Raw genomic sequence first — 19,199 nt, 5'->3', positions numbered from 1 at the left:
CTCCAGCAAAAACATAAAACATATCAAACAGAAACAACCTTTCAACTTGATGCCCTTCGCCCAATCTATTCCTTAAGCTGCTAGGACAGAATAGTTTAATCAATCAAATATCTGATGATAGAAGTTTGGGAGCCTCAGATAGGAACCAGTTCTGCTAAACGTTGGGTGACACAAGGCTAAATCTACAGTGGAGGTGTGGAGAAAAATGAGACATGGCTATGGGATAAGATCAGACCAAGAACCTCACTCTGTTCTTTATGGGTTGAAGAGGAATAAAATTGGGAGAAAGCTGGGATGTTACTTTTTTTCTGGAGCCTATAAAATCTGTGAGACTCTTTCAGTATCAGGCTTGCATTGTGACAGTGCCTGATAGTCATGGCCCAGGAGACATGATGTTGCAAAAACTTTTAATACAAGGACTATCAAACAATATCCAACTTTGTATTTTAAAAAAATTATTCCCAGTGTAACTTTTTAAAAAAGCACTACTACAAAGGAAATGGTGGCTGTTAGGATATATTATTAAAAACAACATAAGAGAAGGGAGATATACAAAATGGTCTGGCATTTCAGAAAAGAGAAAGACCATTTTGTGGAGGATCAGTTAAACCTTCATAAAGGATGGAGGAGATGGTCCCTAAGAAGGGGCTTGAAGGAGAAGGAGGGCAATATGGCAGCAAGTTCCAACCATCAGGCAGAAAAACAGGGGGCAACCTGGAAGTAGGGAGCTTGTGTTCATATCAAATAATTAAATAGACTATCAAGTAATACTTATACATTACTGTTTCAGCAATGAAGTCAGTAACACTGTTCCAAAGCACCAAGGATAAGAATACCTATAATTTATTCTAAACCTTAAGAGACCAAATGGCTTCCCTTTCCTTGCCCAAGTTTTATTAAAAGTCTAAGATTCTACCAAAAGATATATTCTTAATAGCTTCCAAATGGAAATTGCCCACATGCCCATCAACAGTAGAACGGATACAAAAAGGATGATACAATCACACAGCGGAACACAATACAGTAGTGAAATGAGTGATGTATTGAATCTCATGAACAAAATGCTAAGTGAGAGAAGCCAGACACAAAAACGTACATATTGGTAAAATCAAACATGGGGATAATTAGTTGTGAGGAAGGAATAGTGACAGGGAGGGAGCACAATGGGGCTTCTGGGGTGCTGGTCTTGCTCTTTCTTGATCCAGAAGATGGTTACATGGGTGTGTTCACTTTGTGAAAACTCATCAACTTATAGGCTTATAATATGCACACTTCTCTCTGATCAACAACAAAGTCTAAGGCTCACTTGTGAATCACTGGAAAATTCAATCTAAACAGTCTCAGCAGGGGAAAAAAAAACATTTTGTAAATGCAGCTGGGGAGCCAGTATCACTGGTGGTTTGAAATTTATATTTATTAAAACTTTATAGCTGTCATTAGAAAGTTCTGGAAGATGTTTTTGGACCCCAACACGACCGTAGGAAAAGTACTAGAAGTCCATTTTCCAAAGCTAATTTTAAACTTTAACTGCCATTTGAATTCGAGGATTAATCTTCTCTCTATTGCTATTTGCAGACAGTGTTTAATCTCCACAGTGACATTTTAAATAATAGCTGATGGTAAATTAGTGTTCCAGGGCATCTCTTCACTAGCATTCCTGAAAATTTGTTTCAGATTCTTGAGCTAGGCATCACACCCAAGAGTTTAACCTGATTCATTGGTGATGTAGGCCCAATAACAAAAGGAATGGAGAGAAGACAGTAGCCACAAGCACAAGCTGTAAGTGACACATATTTGTGCACATAGTTCATTCACAATGTATGGTAGCTTTTAGCACACGTCTCTACCATGCAAAAGAGTAAATTAAAACTTAAAGACCAAGCCACAGCACAACTTGAAAAATTTTACTAAATTTAAGGGATGCTATATTGAGTTACATAGCAGGAATCAGGAGTTAGGCCATAATCAGCTGGTCAGAATCTAGATCGTGTGCTATGTTCATGGCAGGCACATGGACCTAGGCATAACCAGACTTGATGCTGCCTTTGAATTATCTGTCATAAGCATTTTAGAATGTGACCCTGAAGACATTTCATAAGCCTGGCTCAACTCATACTTCATTAACTATGCATATCACTCACTTAAGAATGTCTCAGGTAGAGGATTCTTGGGTAATTAAATCAACTGGTGGCAAAATTCCTTGTAAAGAGATAGATAAGTTTCTATCTCACACATCTCTCTCTTCTTTGGGGAGGAACATGCATGAAAGGTTTTGTAAAAAGTATTTTTATATTGATGTGCTGTATTTATATAGAATAACCTTTTACTCTATGACCTAAATAGAAATATACTTCCATACATTTTGCTGTGATAGCTTGCTAATTTTCAGAAAGAATTCTCTGACAAATAGAACTGAACTCTTCTTACTAACCTTAAAGTGAATTGAAAAACAAATTTTAATTTTCCCACGCCTATCTTCTGAGTTCAGGGTACGTCTCAAGCTTAACAATGAACTATACACTAGAAGGAATATAGTAAAATCAAATTGAATAGGTTTCATACTATATTCAAGGATATGCCATCTACGGGGCAACTGTAGCCTTGTACATGGGACAAGCATAGTAGCCATTCAATAAATGGTAGTTTAAGATATTACTTTAAGAACCAGCAGGAAAATTTTTACTGAGACTGTTTACAGAAATGAAAATAGAGGAGGTAAGCCAACTGATATGTCTGGAGTGGGAAGAAGATAACTTCAAGTAAGCTTGAACTGTTTTAGAATGTAAAGCTTTGGTTGAATAATGACAGATATACCAACATTTGTGTGTGCTTTTGCATATTAAAATACTTTAAAGCATAAAGTGGCAAGAGAAGTTAAGTTGTCACATGATCATGGAATTTTTTTCAGTGGCCTCTAATTGGGGGTAGCAGCCCATTGTGGTGGAAGGTGCCCTGGCTTTTCTGTCCCTAACTCCTGGATTTGACACTGCTTTGTCACAATCTAGACAACAGTGAGGTGGAGTCTTTCTGCTTCCTTGTCTGTCAAACAGGAACAATAAGGCCTCTTGTGAGGGTTGGAGATAAAGACGAGATAAAGTAAGGAGCACCTTGTAGAAGGCCTGGCATATGGGAGATACCTCAAACCATTAAAGTCACATAAAAGCTTCTGAGTCAATGACTTCAGATCTCAGTGCTTTTAGGAAATACACTCAGCTTAGTACCTTTTCCATGAAGAGGTGAATACGACTTGCTCCTATTTAAAACCTGGAAAACCAAGACAGCAGAGAAGATAAATGTCTTCAATAAACATTTGATGGGTAGGATGCTAACCTCAGCACTAGAATATTAAAGAATTGACAGTGAACCATCAAAGTGTTGGCTAAACAGTCAACTCATACTTCTGATAGCACCTTAATGTCTGTCAATTCTTTCTAACTACAATTTCTGAAACTTTTGAGAACTTGAAATTTCTCCTCTTCATTAGAATAATGGGCGCATCTTTGCATAACAAGCTGCTCAGAAACGGAGATATCAAAATGTCTTAGTGACTTCTGCTATTCCATACCATTACCCAAAACTTGAACCATAATTCCATTTTACTTATTTAAAAATACTTCTACTCCACACCGTTTTGCCTTTGCAACCATTACATTAAACATTAGCTACAAAGAAAATGAAAGAAACAAACCGTTCTGTAGCACAGCAAGGCTTCAGTCTGAAAAATATTTAAAAAGAAAGCAGACGGATAGGAACAAGTTACACCTGGAAAATTTCTATGCCTAATTCAAATACTTTTACTGGCAGTGGAAATGTTATTTAATCACCAAATTCTGCAGTTTCAGCAATATCCCCAGCAGTGCACTGACGGACAAAACTGAGATAATGACCTTGTCTTTTCTGAGACAAGAAATGAGTGCAGTTTTGACAAAACATCAAATATCAGACTGTTTTCCAAAAGCTATTGGTAGGAGTGTCCCACTTAGTAAAGGAAACATTGTCACCATGGTTAGCATTATGGTTTATGAACTGCTACTAGTTCTGCCCAAATTCAATTCAAGACCTCAAGCAGGAAGCTACACATCTGCAACTTAGCTGTGTGAACAAGGTAGATACACAGAGGGTGGTCTCTGGGGAATGATCAGAGAGACACTGCTTCCTGCTTATAAATAAATATTTTTCTCTCTTTAGGGTATCCCTGAGAACATGCCAATATGTTACCTGGCAGAAGGCACACAAAAATTCACTCTGTTAGCACTTGATTCAACTATAAATAGCGAGCAGGAAGCACACAACCACAGAGCCACCACCCTTACAGAACAGTATCTGTAATTAATTTATGGAATTTTATGAATTTGAAAAGATTTCATTTGCTTTAGAATGCCAGTCATACTGGTTTATATTTCTGCCTAACCACTCAGCAAAAGGTAGAAGAAAGTATACTTCAGATTAGGGGCTAGGTGTTCTACATGCGCTATCTAATTTTACACTCAAAACAACCCTGTGGGATAGGTATTATTTTCTCCATTTTATAGATGAGGTAACTGAGGCTCAAGGACATTGAGAAATGTGTCCAATGTTGCATAGATAAGAAAGAACAAAGCCAGGACTCAACTCCAGGCCTGTCTGATTCCAGCTGGTGCTCTGAGCCATGGGGTCCACTGCTTTTGACTTTTCAGTCATGGAGAATGAAAATGTAGATAGCTTTGACAGAGGGTTCTGTTTTGGGAAGGCTGTTTATCAAGTGACCCAGGGCAGCATGAGGCCAGTGGGCACATGTGGTAGAAACTGCTAAAGGAGGGAGAACCACCCCTAAGTGAACCTGCACAGTTGGCCAGGGCAATGAACATATGTCTAACACACAGGGTGACCTGACTCTGAAACAGGTGTTTTGAAATAATGCAATGTTGTTGTAGCTGAAGGGAGAGAAGGGTCAGAAAGACATTTATGGATTCTTCAAACAATGGGGTATTGTTGGAAAAACAGTTGCAAATGGCACATTTGAGTAGCAAATGGGAAGAGAGACAGATGGCTTCAACAAAGAGTATTATATACCCTAGAAAAGGCAGATTTTTATATAATGAAACAATGCTTTAAAAATACTAAAATAATTTACAAATTCATTTTTTCTCTAAGTTTATAGAGCACAAATTGCAGAGACTTTTATTACTTTAAAAAATGTGATGATAGATTTTCTCCAATACTGAGTTCAAATATATCAGGGCAGAAATGAAACTAATTCTTTTACATTATCCAAAGGAAATCGCTTGATAATTAAAGGGAAATATGTTCTCACACTATTCTATGGCCTAAAATATATTCAAAAGCGTCCTTCCATAATTCAGTTTTGACTTTCAAAAATGGAGACGTGAAGGTTAAAGTCAAAAGTTACATGGCTCATTTTACAATTCTTTTCCTATTAAAAGTCATGTCTCTTTTTTTTCTAAAGAGAATACCTGAATTTATAATTGGTAGCATGTTTGGTCTTTCTTATGAAACTAAGCATTATTCAGTAAGCTCACACGTTTTCTGGAGCTACAAAGCCTGTTACATAAGTCTTTTGTTTGTTTGTTTAAAGAAACACATAATGACATTTGCCAGTTTAAAATGATTCATTCAAAATTGTTTGAATACAGTTATACGTGGGAAAAAGTTTAATTACCAGCTATCTACATGGTTGCAATATTACCCAGAGGGTTGTACTTCTTTCTTAATTAAAAATATTTGAACCTAATAATAGATAACTCTATTAAAATATGAATAAAACATTGCAAGAACAAGTTTACCAAGCAGTTAGCAAATCATTTTCAGTAAGCATTCCTTAAGAATTACTAGTACTCTTCCATATCACGGGATTAGGACAGTTCTCTTGTATCTCCTTTTGTAAGAGTCTTATTTGCCTTTGTCTTCAAGTTGCTTCACATTGGCACTTTGCAAGAGCACAGATTTTCAATGGGATGTCTACTTACAATTCCTGATTGCAGTACTTTGATTGCTAAGTTGACGGCTAAGTTCCTTCCACGGTCTTTCACGGTACTTATCATGGTTTATAATTAATTCACGAACAATTTGTTTATGTCTACCTCCCAACAGACATGTAAACCTCTGAGGAAAGAGGCCTTACCTGTCTTAGTCAACTGTTACATGTCTAGCACCTGGGAGAATATCTGGCCTGGTAGGTGCTCAATAGAAAAGGAGATGTTCTTACTTATCCAGAAGTAGAGCCAAAAGAGCTGTATTCCATCATCTAGAGGGCCTTTATTTTAGAGACACAGCTTAGGTGATAGAAATCATCAACATGTTAGTGCTCTAAATATATGAACTACAATGCTAGCCAGCAAAGATGATTTTGCACCTACGTTCATAGTAATATTAGAAAGACTTCTAGTCCCACAATCTTTCTCAAAATTTTCTTCTTGCATCAAGGACATTTCCTATGACTCACACTAATAGTATCCTTCTAGGCCTGACTGGACTTATGATGTCTGTGTTAGAGTTCAATACCGGAGCTACAATAGTCAAAGCATTAAATCTTAACTACCATGAAATAAAGAAAAACTTCCATTCAAATTAAGTCCATTTGTGGGGGAAATCAGGCAAGAAAAAAGAAATAACAGGCATCCAGACTGGAAAGGAAGAAGTAACCTATCTCTATTTGCAATGACATGATCTTGCATATAGACACACCACATGAAATTAAAAAAAAAAAAAACTACTAGAAGTAATAAATTCACCAAGGTTTCAAGATACAAAATCAACATACAAAAATCAATTGTATTTCTATACATTAGCAATGAACAAAATAAAATTAAGAAAACAATTCCATTCACCATAGCATCAAAAAGAATAAAACACTTAGAAATAAAAGATGGCAATATTTCCCAAACTGATCTACAGATTCAGTGCAATCCTTACCAAAATCCCAGCTGCCTTTTTCACAGAAATTGACAAGGTGATCCTCAAATTCATGTGGAAATGCAAGGGACCCAGCATAGCAAAAACAATGAAGAAAAGGAAGAGCAAAGTGGAAGGATTCACATTTCTTGATTTCAAAGCTTACTATAGAGCTACAGTAATCAAGACAGTGTGGTATTGGCATATGAATAGGTATATAGATCAATGGAATAGAATTGGGAGACCAGAAAAACAACTCTTACATGCACGGTCATTTTAATGGGGAAAACATAGTCATTTCAAAAAATGGTTCTGGGACAACTGGATATTTATGCAAAAAAAAGAAAAAAAAATAGGTGGACCCATCCCCTAACACCACATATGAAAAATTAGATCAAAATAGATCATAGAAATAAACTTAAAAGCTAAAGTTATAAAATGCTTAGAAGAAAACACAGGAATAAATCTTTGTGGCCTTGGATTAGGCAGTTGTTTCATAGCTACAATACCAAGTGCACAAGCAACAGAAGAAAAAAAAATAGGTAAACTGAATTTCATCAAAATTAAAAACTTTTGTGCTTCAAAAGACATCATAAAGAAACGCATAGAAAACCCACAGAATAAAAGAAAATACCTGCAAATCATATATCTAATAAGGGACTTTTATCTAAAATAAATATAAAGAACTCCTACAACTGAACAATAAAAAGACAACCCAATTTAAAAATAGGCAAACGATTTGAATATGCATTTCTCCAAAAGAGATATGCAAATGGCTAATGAGCACATGAGAAGATGCTCAACATCATTAGTCATGAGGGAAATGGATATCAAAATTACAGTAAGATACCACTTCACACCCACTAGAAAGGCCTTAATGTAAAAAATAGACAAGAAACATTGACTAGGACATGGAGACACTGGAACCCTTGTGCATTCCTGGTTGGAATGTAAAATGGTGCAGCTGCTTTGGAGAAAGTTTGGCATTTCCTCAAAAGTTAAACATAGAGTTCCATATGACCCAGAAATTCCACTCCTAGGTGTATATACTCAAGAGTATTGAAAACATATACCCAGGTGAAAACTTGCACACAAATGTTCATAACAGTATCATTCATAACTGCCAAAAAGTAGACACCACTCAGATGTCCATCAACTGATAAATGAATAAACAAATACGGCATATCCATACCATGGGTTCAGGTGTAAAAAGGAATGAAGTGATGCAACATGGATGAACCTTGAAAACAGTATGCTAAATGAAAGCGGTCATACACAAAAGGCCACATATTATATGATTCTATTTATATGAAATGTCCAGAATAGGCAAATCCATACAGACAAAAAATAAATTAGTGGTTGTCAAGAGTTTATGGGGAGGAGTAATGGGGAGTAACTACTACTGGGTATGGGGCTTCTTTTGGGATGCTGAAAATGATCTAAAATTAGATAGTGGTGATGGTTGCACAACTCTGTGAACACACTAAAAACCAGTGAATTGCACACTTTAAGAGGATGAATTCTATGTTGTGTGAATTTAGTCTCAATAAAGTAGTTATTTTTTAAAAGTCACCCCATGGGTCTCTGGGATCTGGGGAAAAGTCCCTTTGTGAGTTAGTAAGCATACAGCACTCTGAGGAAACTCATATTCATAGATTCTTAGCTGCAAATACCAAGTGGAGAAAATGCTGTTGTCTAAAAGGTGTCTATGGAAGAACACTCCATTCTCATTGTAAATTTGCTTTGAAATGAGGCGCACTGCTTTATGACTTCAATTATTTTGTATCCTGTTAAACTAAGATGATCACATTCACAAATGTGAGCCATAGATGGTAATGATCATGTGGGCCGAGATACAACTTTTTTTTTTTTTTTTTTTTGAGACAAGGTCTTGCCTGTCATCCAGGCTGGAGTGTAGTGGTGTGATCATGGCTCAGTGCAGCCTTGAACTCCCGGGCTCAAAAATTCCTCTTATCTCAGCCTTCCAAGTAGCTGGGACTACAGGTGCATATCATCATGTGAAAAAAAATTTTTTTTCTTTATTTTTTTTTTGTAGAGAAGAGGTCTTACTCTGTTGACCAGGCTGTCTCCAACTCCTGGGCTCCAGTGATCCTCCTGCCTCAGCTGCCCAAAGTGCTGGGATTACAGGTGTCAGCCACCACACCCAGCTGAGACACAACATTTTATTGGTCTGAGTTTTGATACTGAGTTCAAACTTCTCTGCATGTATGGGAAGCAAGGCCTTTATACCTTTAACCCCTCAAAGATTAAGTTCCTTCCCCTTCTTCATCCCTTTGAAATGATTGCTCTGAGTCAGTCTCCTTAACGTAAAATGGAATGAGTATTCTCATAGTGTTCTTTTGAGGAAGAAGAGACATACCAAGCTTGTGCTTTGTGGGTTCTGGAAACTGTCTTATCAGAAAAGCCTCTTAAATGAAGATAACAGGTGAGAGTAAGTCCCTGGCTCTTCCTCCAAACTTTGGTCTCTTTGTTCCTTTTATTATTTCCTGGTATTATTAGAGAGAACTATTTTTTAGGTAGTGTACTTTGTTGAGTACTTCAAGTTCATTTGTGCCTGAAGTTTCCAAACTTATCTTTGTGCACTGGTTCTACTTCTACAGAAAAAATAAAAAGATCAAAAATCATTAAGTTTTTGGATATACAGGATGACAGACTCTATCTAATAGAAGGTAGTGGACAAGAAATTAGGGAGGAACCTAAGTGGAATGCTTCTCAAAGACTTGCTTTGTTTCTGTTTTTGGCAGCCCAGTATTGGCTGCAGTCAAGTGAAGCAGTACCATAGAATAAATCTATAAGGCTAGTCTATTAGCCACACTCAAATTCATTAGCATAACCAAAGGAAAAAAATTACAATTAGGTGGAGCAAGAACGTTTGTTTTACAAAAGTTTTCAAAAATGAAAAACATGCAAAAAATTACTGACAACTTTCATCCTAAATCACCACAAAGCAAATACATTTTCACTAGATTAAGTGATTTACTATTTTCTCATGTACACAAACACATACAAAGACAAGCGCACACATGCATGTGATCGAAAAAGAGGAACACATTTCAGTTCTATCTTTGGATGTTTCTTGAGAGAGGCATCAGTTCTACAAGACTTAACCCATGTTTATGCCGCATAGCAGGCTGGATATGGGCAACAGTTCTAGAGTCAGCATCTAGATTCAAGTTGTCCCTCCTCAACTAACTAGCTGTTGTCCTTGAACAAACTGCATAACCATTCTAAACTTAAGTTTCCTCATCTGAAAATGATGTGCGAATAATGGCAGCCCTTATCTTGCAGGGTTGCTGTGAGGATTAAGTGGAGTACTTCATGGAACAGGGCTTGGCACAGTGACTGGCACATGATCAATGTTCACAAAATATTAGCCACTTCTATTTTGCTGATGATAATGATGAATATATCTACTACCTATGCCAGGTAACAATTAATCCACTCTAACTTGCTTAGAACATAATTGAACCAAAACTTTACAATGCAACACCCACAGAATATTTAGGACATGAAACATAAAGAAAATCTTTAATGTTTTAAAAAATGGAATATACATGTCATTTGTTCTGCATAGCCTCATTTGTTTTCTAGTTTCTAAGTGCAGCTTATAGGGGAATTGAAGGAAGAAAAGTACTAATATAGGAAGGAAAAACTCAATCTGATGGACACGAATACAGCCACCAAACTAGCTGAGGGATTTATTCGATGACACTGCTTTACTGTTAACCTTCACTCATATCATTTATTATTTGGGGAACTGCTGTAGAGAGACCAGAAAGTGAATAGAATAATGATGTTTTTACGGCTCCTAATGTAGATTGTTATTGAAAATTTGTCAATTTTACTGGCAAGCTTTTCGCTGAAAAATAAGATCATCATTTATAATTTGCAGGCAGTGATAACTACAAATTATGGGAAGTAACTAGAAAATAAAATAACTGCTATGATGAAAATTACATAATTATCTTTCTCATTAAAAACATGAGGTATTCTATTTTCCTTGGGATGTGCAGTAGACTCTTTAACAGCTGCTGTTACTAAACTAAAACACATCAGAATAAGAAAGAAAATACAACACTGATCACCCAAATGATGAAAAAGAGATACTGCTAAAAACATGTGTGCAACAGAACGGAACACAGCAGGATGCATTGCCAGCATCTGTAAACCACACGGAACCACTTACAGATGCTTCGGGGATCGAGCTCAGCCTTTCCCCTGAGATTTCTTTCAGGGAGGTTTTGTTTAGTGAAGCTGGCACTTGCTGGGCTGGTAGGTCCTTCGCTTTGATTACAGGGTCTGGAGTTTTCTGACAGGATCCACACCTTCTTCCAGTTGGAGAAAAGCATGTTGTAGGCAACAAACTCATTTGAAAGTTGTTTCTATCTATTTGCTCTGCCGAGGAATCCTGGCTTTCTGTTGCTCCTGCTTCTGTGTAGGCGCTCTTTAGATATTCCTTACTTGTCTGCTTTGCAGCCTCCCCCAGCAGGCTCTCTGATGTTAACTGAGTTAACTCCGAAGGACCAGTTGTTGGGCCTCGAGAACCCTGGATACTGTGGTCACCCTATGTTGGGGAACAAAGTAAAAATCATTTTGAGCAGAAATTTGCAGTGAATAAGTTACTGAGTACAAGTTCTTAATGAATTCATATTTTCTATGAATAAAGCAAAAGCACGTATATGTAGATTTTACTTCAATCGGCAAAGAAAAACATGAGTAACTAAAAGTAGCAATGCAAATAGGTATAAACCATTTGCTAAAATGTCCTGCTATACAGTATTTGGTCTGGATAAGGCATATTTTTTACTCATGAATAACAAGAGAACATTTAAGAAGTAAAAATGTCTAAAAGAAGAGAATCCAGAGCAAGTCACCTAAAACATCTAAGAATCCTATACTTTGACTTTCTGATAAGTTAACTCCATGGAAAAAGAAATAACTAGAACTTACGGTATTTAGCCTACTTAAGCAGAGAAATGGTACTCTATTAATAAATACAAGTGGGCCTAGGGAAGCATTTTTACCTTATTGTAGGGCAGTTTTGTTTTTCAAGAGCAATAGATAATGGAACATGTTTTATAAAGTATTTTTCTTACTGAAAATGTTAGTTTTAGAAAGGTATTTTTCCACAAAATGTGAACCCCATTAAATATAAATACTTGGAAAGCTGACAATGAAAGCTACAATAATTTTACAAGTCCATAGTTCTGTGATTACCCATAGAAATGCAAAAGTTTAAATTTAAAAAATCTGATAAAGGAAGAATTACAAACATGAATTCAATGGTAATGAAAAGTAGATAATGAAAATGAGAAATGTAGTGCTATTTCAATTGATAGATTTTTATGTTATAAAATAATACATTTAAACTGTGTGATCACTGCATGTACTTGTCATGGTAGATTCTTCCAATTTGACTAATTTATTTAAATATATATGGCGGGGCACAGTGACTCATGCCTGTAATCCCAGCACTTTGGGAGGCCAAGGCAGGTGGATCACCTGAGGTTGGGAGTTCGAGACCAGCCTAACAAACATGGAGAAATCCCGTCTCTACTAAAAAAAATACAAAATTAGCTGGGTGTGGTGATGCATGCCTGTAATCCCAGCCACTCGGGAGGCTGAGGCAGGAGAATCGCTTGAACCCGGGAGGCGGAGGTTGCAGTGAGGCGAGATCGCACCATTGTACCCCAGCCTGGGCAACAAGAGTGGAACTCCAGCTAAAAACAAACAAACAAACAAACAAACAAACAAACAAACAAACAACCAAACAAAAAATATAATAAATGGATGTGAAATGATAAACTTAGAATAGAGAAAAAACAAAAAAGCAGAGAACATTTTGAAGACATTATTTGGTGTCTGACAATGCGTATCTTAACATTCAGTTTCAGTAAGCTATTCCTTCACCCTTCAATTTATAGACATACAGAACCCAGCATCTAGTTATTTCTAAGGGTTGGCATTTTAAAAACAAATATTTGGGTGACTGACTGGACTGTTCAATTTCTTCCTGAATGTTTGACCATCATAGACACTCAACATAATGATTACAATCTCTGGTGAAATCTTCCTTACAGAAGTGAAGCATGGGTAAAAGTGAGAGAGTTTGCTCTCGGTTGGGCAAGGGACAAGGGAGAGATCTACAAAAGCTTTTAATTACAGGGGATCTAGCTTATTCACTATTCTGTCTTCCTTTCTTCCTCATCACGGGCCAAGTTCATCTAGGTGCTACAGATGCTTGGAGTGTAATGATAGACCAGAACATAATCCTTGCCATCCAGGGACTGTACTCTGAAGGCAAAGAGGAGTCACTGTGTGAAGCAGGGGAATGTCACAATGACACACAAAAGAAGGCATGGGTACATGTTTATGGCTACTGTTTGTAGAGTGTCTGGGTTGGCTTGTGGAGACAGTAGAACTGGAGGCCAATCAGTAGACTATTGTATTGTTGTTATTAGGATTATTGAGGTGCCTGAATTAAGGCAATGGCAGTGATGATAGAGAAGCTGGACTGGTTTGAGAATTCAAGTCAGTATATCAAAGGCAAAGTACGTCATACTGAGTAATTCTTGCAGTCTCTTACACAGAGTATGAGATCCCTAACCCTTGCCCTGTTATATTTTTTTCTTCTTGTGAAATGTAGTTGAGATTAGCAGACAACTGTGCTCTCAAGAAAGTTCCAAGGTTCGACTTCAAAAAGCTCCAGGAAATTAAAAGATAAAAATAAAAAATACAAACTTTATTTCTCAACATAAGTTCCACCAAGGTCAAGTCACTTTTGTAAGCCATGATGCTAGCCATTTAGTCCATCCCTAAGAAACTGAGGATGCTGGGAATATAACCACGCCAATGCAGTCTTTTTTTATATTATTAACTGAAAAAAAGGGTGCCTCTTAAAGATTTTTAAGATTATAAAACAAAAAGGAGTCAGAAGGAGCCAAATCAGGATTATAAGGTGGATACCTAATAATTTCCCAACAAAACTCTTGCAAAATTGACCTTTTTTGATGAAAGGAGTGAGCAGGAGCATTGTCGTGGTGGAGAAAGACTGTGGGGAAGCTTTTGTGGGTGTTTTTCAGCCAAAGCTTCGGCTAACTTTCTCAACCCACTCTTATAATAAGCAGATGTTCTTGTTCTTTCACCCTCCAAAAAGTCAACAAGCAAAATGCCTTGAGCAATGCCCAAAACCATTGCCATGACCTTTGCTGCTGACTGGTCCACTTGTGCTTTGACTGGGCCACTCCCACCTCTTGGTAGCTATTGCTCTGATTGTGCTTTGTCTTCAGGATCATAGTGGTAAAGCCATGTTTCTTTTCCTGTTACAATTCTTCAATGAAATGCTTCAGGATCTTGATCCCACTTGTTTAAAATTTCGACTGAAAACACCACTCTTGTCTGCAGGTGATCTGGGCACAATGGTTTTGGCACCCATTGAGTGGATTGCTTAACTTTAATTTTTCAGTCAGAATTATGTAAGCTGAACTAATTGAGATGTCAATGGTGTTGTCTATTGTTTCTGCTGTTAGTCTTCATCCTCTTCAATTAGGGCATGAATAAAATTATTTTTTCCTCACAAATTGATGTGGATGGCCTGCCATTGAGGGCTTCATCTTTAACATTGTTTCATCCCTTCTTGAAACAAGTTTGTAAACTGCTGATTTCTTTGGGGGCATTGTCCTCATAAGCTTTTTGTAAGGCAACAATGATTTTATCATTCTTCCATCCAAGTTTCACCATAAATTTGATGTCGGTTTTTGCTTCAATTTTAGCAGAATTCATATTGCTCTGAAAAGGGATTTTTTTCAAACTGATGTCTTATCCTTCCTTAGTGCTCCAAACTAGATTCTGTTCAGACATGTTATAATAAGTTAGTACAAGTTTATTTTGGTGCATTTTTTTAAAAATCAATGTATAGTTTTCCCATAATAGGCATTTTCCATTAACTTTTTGAAGTCCTCTCGTACACTTGGGTCTTAAAACCTCTTACAAGAGGTTTTACATTCTCATCAACAATGGGAATGTAAACTAGTACAACCACTATGGAAAACAGTGTGGAGATTCCTTAAAGAGCTAAAAGCAGAACTATCATTTGATCCAGCAATTCCACTACTGGGTATCTACCCAGAGGAAAATAAGTCATTACACAAAAAAGATACTTGCACACGCATATTTATAGCAGCATGATTCACAACTGCAAAAATGTGTAACCAGCCCAAATGCCCATCAATCAACGAGTGGATAAAGAAAATGTGATATATATGTATGTGTATATATATGTATATATACATATACACACACATACCATGGGATACCACTCAGACATAAAAAGGAACAAAATAATGGCATTTGCAGCAACTTGGATGGAATTGGAGACCATTATTTTAAGTGAAGTAACTCAAGAATGGAAAGTCAAATATTGTATGCTCTCACTCATAAGTGGGAACTAAACTATGAGAGTGCAAAGGCATAAGAATAATACAATGGACTTTGGGGACTCAGGGGAAAGGGTGAGAAGGGTGTGAAGGATAAAAGACTACACATTGTGTACAGTGCACACTGCTCAGGTGATGGGCGCACCAAAACCTCAGAAATCACCACTAAAGAACTTTATCATGTAACCAAACACTGCCTGTTCCCCAAAAACCTATTGAAATAAATAACGAGGAATGACTACAGAAAATGGAATGACTATAGGAAAAAAACTTCAAAATAAAGTAGGGATTTTCCTGTTAAAAATATAATACTGAAATATCTAAAGGAGTAAATTAAAATAATCAATAATACTAAAAACACCCCTCTCCTAACAAATAGTGTACCTACAGTACACTAAGGATGAGAACTGTATTGTTAAGGATCTTTTATAAACATTTCTTCTTGGTACTCATCCTGGGCATACATTTTCTTTGTCTACACTAGCTTCATCTTCTGACACACACACACACATTTATAACTGATGGAGAAACTTATCTTTCAGTGTTCCAGATAGGGTAAAGAAAAGATGGTGATTGGGTGCCAATCTGTGGGCCCTTGCTTTGTGGCCCAAGTGAAAAAATAAGACAGGTGAAAATATTTCTGCAAATGCAACAGTCCCTGCATGACCTCAGCTGCAGGCCCTGGGCAACTCTCTCTGCTGTAGGCCACTTATGGGGTGAGTTTGTCCTTCCCCACCAGTCTGGGCACCCTAGGATGTTCATATGGTTGAAGAACTCTGCCTTCAGGCAGAAAACTTGAAAGACTGTCAGAGCTACCTGAAAAAAATGCCCAGTGTTCTAAATCACTAGGTAATAAAGTGGTGACTCTTGCAATTTTTTTTTCATAGAGATAAAGAATAAAAGTTTAGTCTTGTCTACAGAAAAAGGTAAACAAAAAATAGAGTAAACACCTCCCAAGTCCTAGTTCTGAGATGGTATTGGTAGAACTAGCATATATGTTTTTTAATTTGGTATGGTAGCGAGACAGGGCTATGTCTTCTCTAATTTTTTAAAACATTGCAGTTTATTTTCCTGTAATTGTCATATACAATTGGCAGTGGTATTTCTGTGATCAAAAGATCCTCTACTCATTCATTTCCATCATAAAAAATGAAGATGTGTTATTTTGTATATGATATAGGTAGAAACTGGAAGTGTTTTCAGTATACATTAATTCAATAGATATTTATTAAGCTCCTACTCTGTGTGAGGCAATTTTTAGACACTATACAAGATATACAGGTAAGAAGGACAGGGGCACTCCTTCAAGAGGTATAAAGTCTAACAGAGAAATAATACCTAAAAAGTAATAACATCATAAGGTAGAAGATAGTAGATGTCATTTTAGGAATTTCAGATGTACCATTTTGGGAATTTAGAGGGCTGCATGGAAAACTAGATGTTTGCCACATCATTCAGAAAACACCTTAAAACCAGTGCATTTGGTAAGAAGTGTATTTTCCCATCTGCGGTGGGTCAGAGTACAGCCTTTTCTTCCTTCTAGCAGTTTACTCAGGTGGAAAGCATTTCTCTTTGCTTGGCATGAGCACTGATTATATACATAGAAATATTCATGAGTATGTACATGGACATTCATCTTACATTTTTCCTAAGATATATTCTGGTTTGGAGATCAGCCGAGAAGCAGATGGATTTAGCTGTGTACCCTGGTGAGCATTCTCCTGGTTACACTGCATTTCCACAGTAATACATTTCCATGCTATTTTAAATATATGGAAAGAACAAATAACTGGAGAATCTGGACAGGGTACAAAGGCTTGTTTGCCCTGGCTGCCCTAGAACTACTTATTCTGGTTTCAGATTCCGAAAGAGAAACTGGGATGAATGAGAAAGGCAAGATGACATAGGAGACTAAATTTGAGTAGTGTTTTGATTTGCATTGGGTCAGCTTCTCATTTAGAGAAGAAATACATGGAGAATTTTAAAAAAGTACAGTATTTATTAGGAGTGGGTGCACTGGCAAAACCCTATTCCTCTCTTTGCATTGTTATAAGAAGAAGAGGCATGCTTTTGCCTCTTTAATAAGGTAGAGATGATGTTTATTGATTTCACGTGTGTAATTCATTTGGGCTCAACATGTTCTGGAATGAATTTTTTTCTATATAACATATAAATCTGTTATGTGCATGAGAAGCTAGTGTACCATGATCTGGTTGAAAAATAACCACTTTTCTCCTTTTAGTTTATCATTTAGCTACTGAAAACCTGTACAGCAATTGAATATAATTTGTCAGAGTAGCAAAGAAGCTGTCATGCCATTTTCACATTCCAATCATCTGTTCATCTGTTTCTCAGAAGAACAAATACAAAATCCTTTTGATTTAACTTAATATATATTTTTTTAAAGTCCCAAATCTCTTGAACCGTTTGTCTTCTGGGCTCAGAAACATTTGTTTGTTAAATATTCAATCACGCCCCAGTGCCAGGAACATCAATAGAGTTTGCCTGATTAACTGTAGCACAGCATATGTACGCCGAAGATGAGAATGATTTCCCCAAGGAGCCAGCACTTCCTCTGCGGAACTACATTTCTTAAAAGGACATGCAGATGGGCATTTGGACAATAATTTCTGGCTACACAAAATGGATTGCTCTTGCTGAGTTGTAATTTTAAAAAGATAATTTTAATGACTCTTGAGGGCCACTTACTTGGAGCAGATGGGATCCAGGCTCTTTGTACCACAACTTTAATGTTGAGTGAATCAGAATAGAACTCTATTTTAGCCTTTGTAAAAGTGGATGATCCTATTTATTTATATTTCAATGGAGTTTTAAATTCAAACCACCATGAAAAAAATCTTATATAACAGTCTTAAAAGTTCTGTAACAAAACACATCTGCAATATTCAAAACACACTTTTAATAGTAGTTTTGAATTTGTAATTGAGATTGAGTCAGCAGGAGTTTTTAGTTTTGTCTATCATGTTAGTAACTAAGTGTGTGGATTGATAGCACCTTTTAGTTGAACAACAGCATTAGCAAACAACAGAGCTAGTATAGGTATACTGTTGTCGACTAAAGAGCACAGTTATTTGCATAAATTCAACTAAAGATAGTCCTAACAGAATGAAAAAAATAATTTCTTCTCTGATGATAACAAGACTGGCAATTCAAATGTATCTTAAATGTTTTCATAACAACCATTCCCAAGAAGTACTTGTGCTTCTACTTGAATTTTGTGGCAAATGATGAAAGTAATACAATTTCCTCTGGGTGACAAAGATAAGTGATAGTTGTGTCTTATAATACATTTTATGACTCTGTAAACAAATAAAATAAAAGGAAGACACCACAGTTTTAAACAAGTAACTAACCTGCAGCATGCCTGATATTAAGAAGGTTTGGCCAAATTATTTTCGTGACATCTTTACCTGTAGCAAATGATACTTTACAGACAAATCATAGCATAAGTTACAGGTACTGTGTGGGAAGGGCACAATCATCGAATGAATATTTTGGGAAAATGATTAGGATTTTCTAATTTTTCAAGGCGAAACATATTTTTCTGTAAGATAGACTTCATGTTCTTTTAACTGACAACACTTTAAAGATTTCTTGTGAAAACTACTATCTACAAGCAAATGCTTATCTGCAAGATGTCTATCATTTAGCAAAAATGGTGGAATATTAGATTGCAAATAGACAAGCATTTTTAAAATTATACTTTAAGTACTAGGGTACATGTGCACAACGTGCAGATTTGTTACATATGTATACATGTGCCATGTTGGTGTGCTGCACCCATTAACTCATCATTTATATTAGGTATATCTCCTAATGCTATCCCTCCTC

The 19,199-nt window shown here is 36.6% G+C and overlaps 1 protein-coding gene and 1 long non-coding RNA gene across 3 annotated transcripts in view; one reads left to right on the top strand and one right to left on the bottom strand.

Annotated features, from left to right (window-relative positions):
- Nucleotides 1-19,199, bottom strand: part of LOC105552655 (chromosome unknown open reading frame, human C3orf67) — a 323,025-nt gene that overhangs the window by 83,483 nt on the left and 220,343 nt on the right. The window contains exon 13 of one of the 2 annotated variants that reach the window (XM_011998358.1): nt 11,099-11,476. The exons of the other annotated variant lie outside the window; for it this stretch is intronic. Within the exon in view, the coding sequence (XP_011853748.1) occupies nt 11,099-11,476 (378 nt within the window). The remainder of the gene's footprint in view (nt 1-11,098; nt 11,477-19,199) is intronic. 2 annotated transcript variants of the gene reach the window in all.
- The window catches only part of LOC105552654, a 223,044-nt gene that overhangs the window by 14,012 nt on the left and 189,833 nt on the right, over nt 1-19,199 (top strand). The gene's annotated exons all lie outside the window — the stretch shown is intronic.

The sequence above is a fragment of the Mandrillus leucophaeus genome, unplaced genomic scaffold (genome assembly GCF_000951045.1).
Source record: "Mandrillus leucophaeus isolate KB7577 unplaced genomic scaffold, Mleu.le_1.0 Scaffold57, whole genome shotgun sequence".
Lineage (NCBI taxonomy): Eukaryota > Metazoa > Chordata > Mammalia > Primates > Cercopithecidae > Mandrillus > Mandrillus leucophaeus.
The sequence above is the reverse complement of the archived record's forward strand: the minus strand, read 5'-3'. Positions and strand labels throughout refer to the sequence as shown.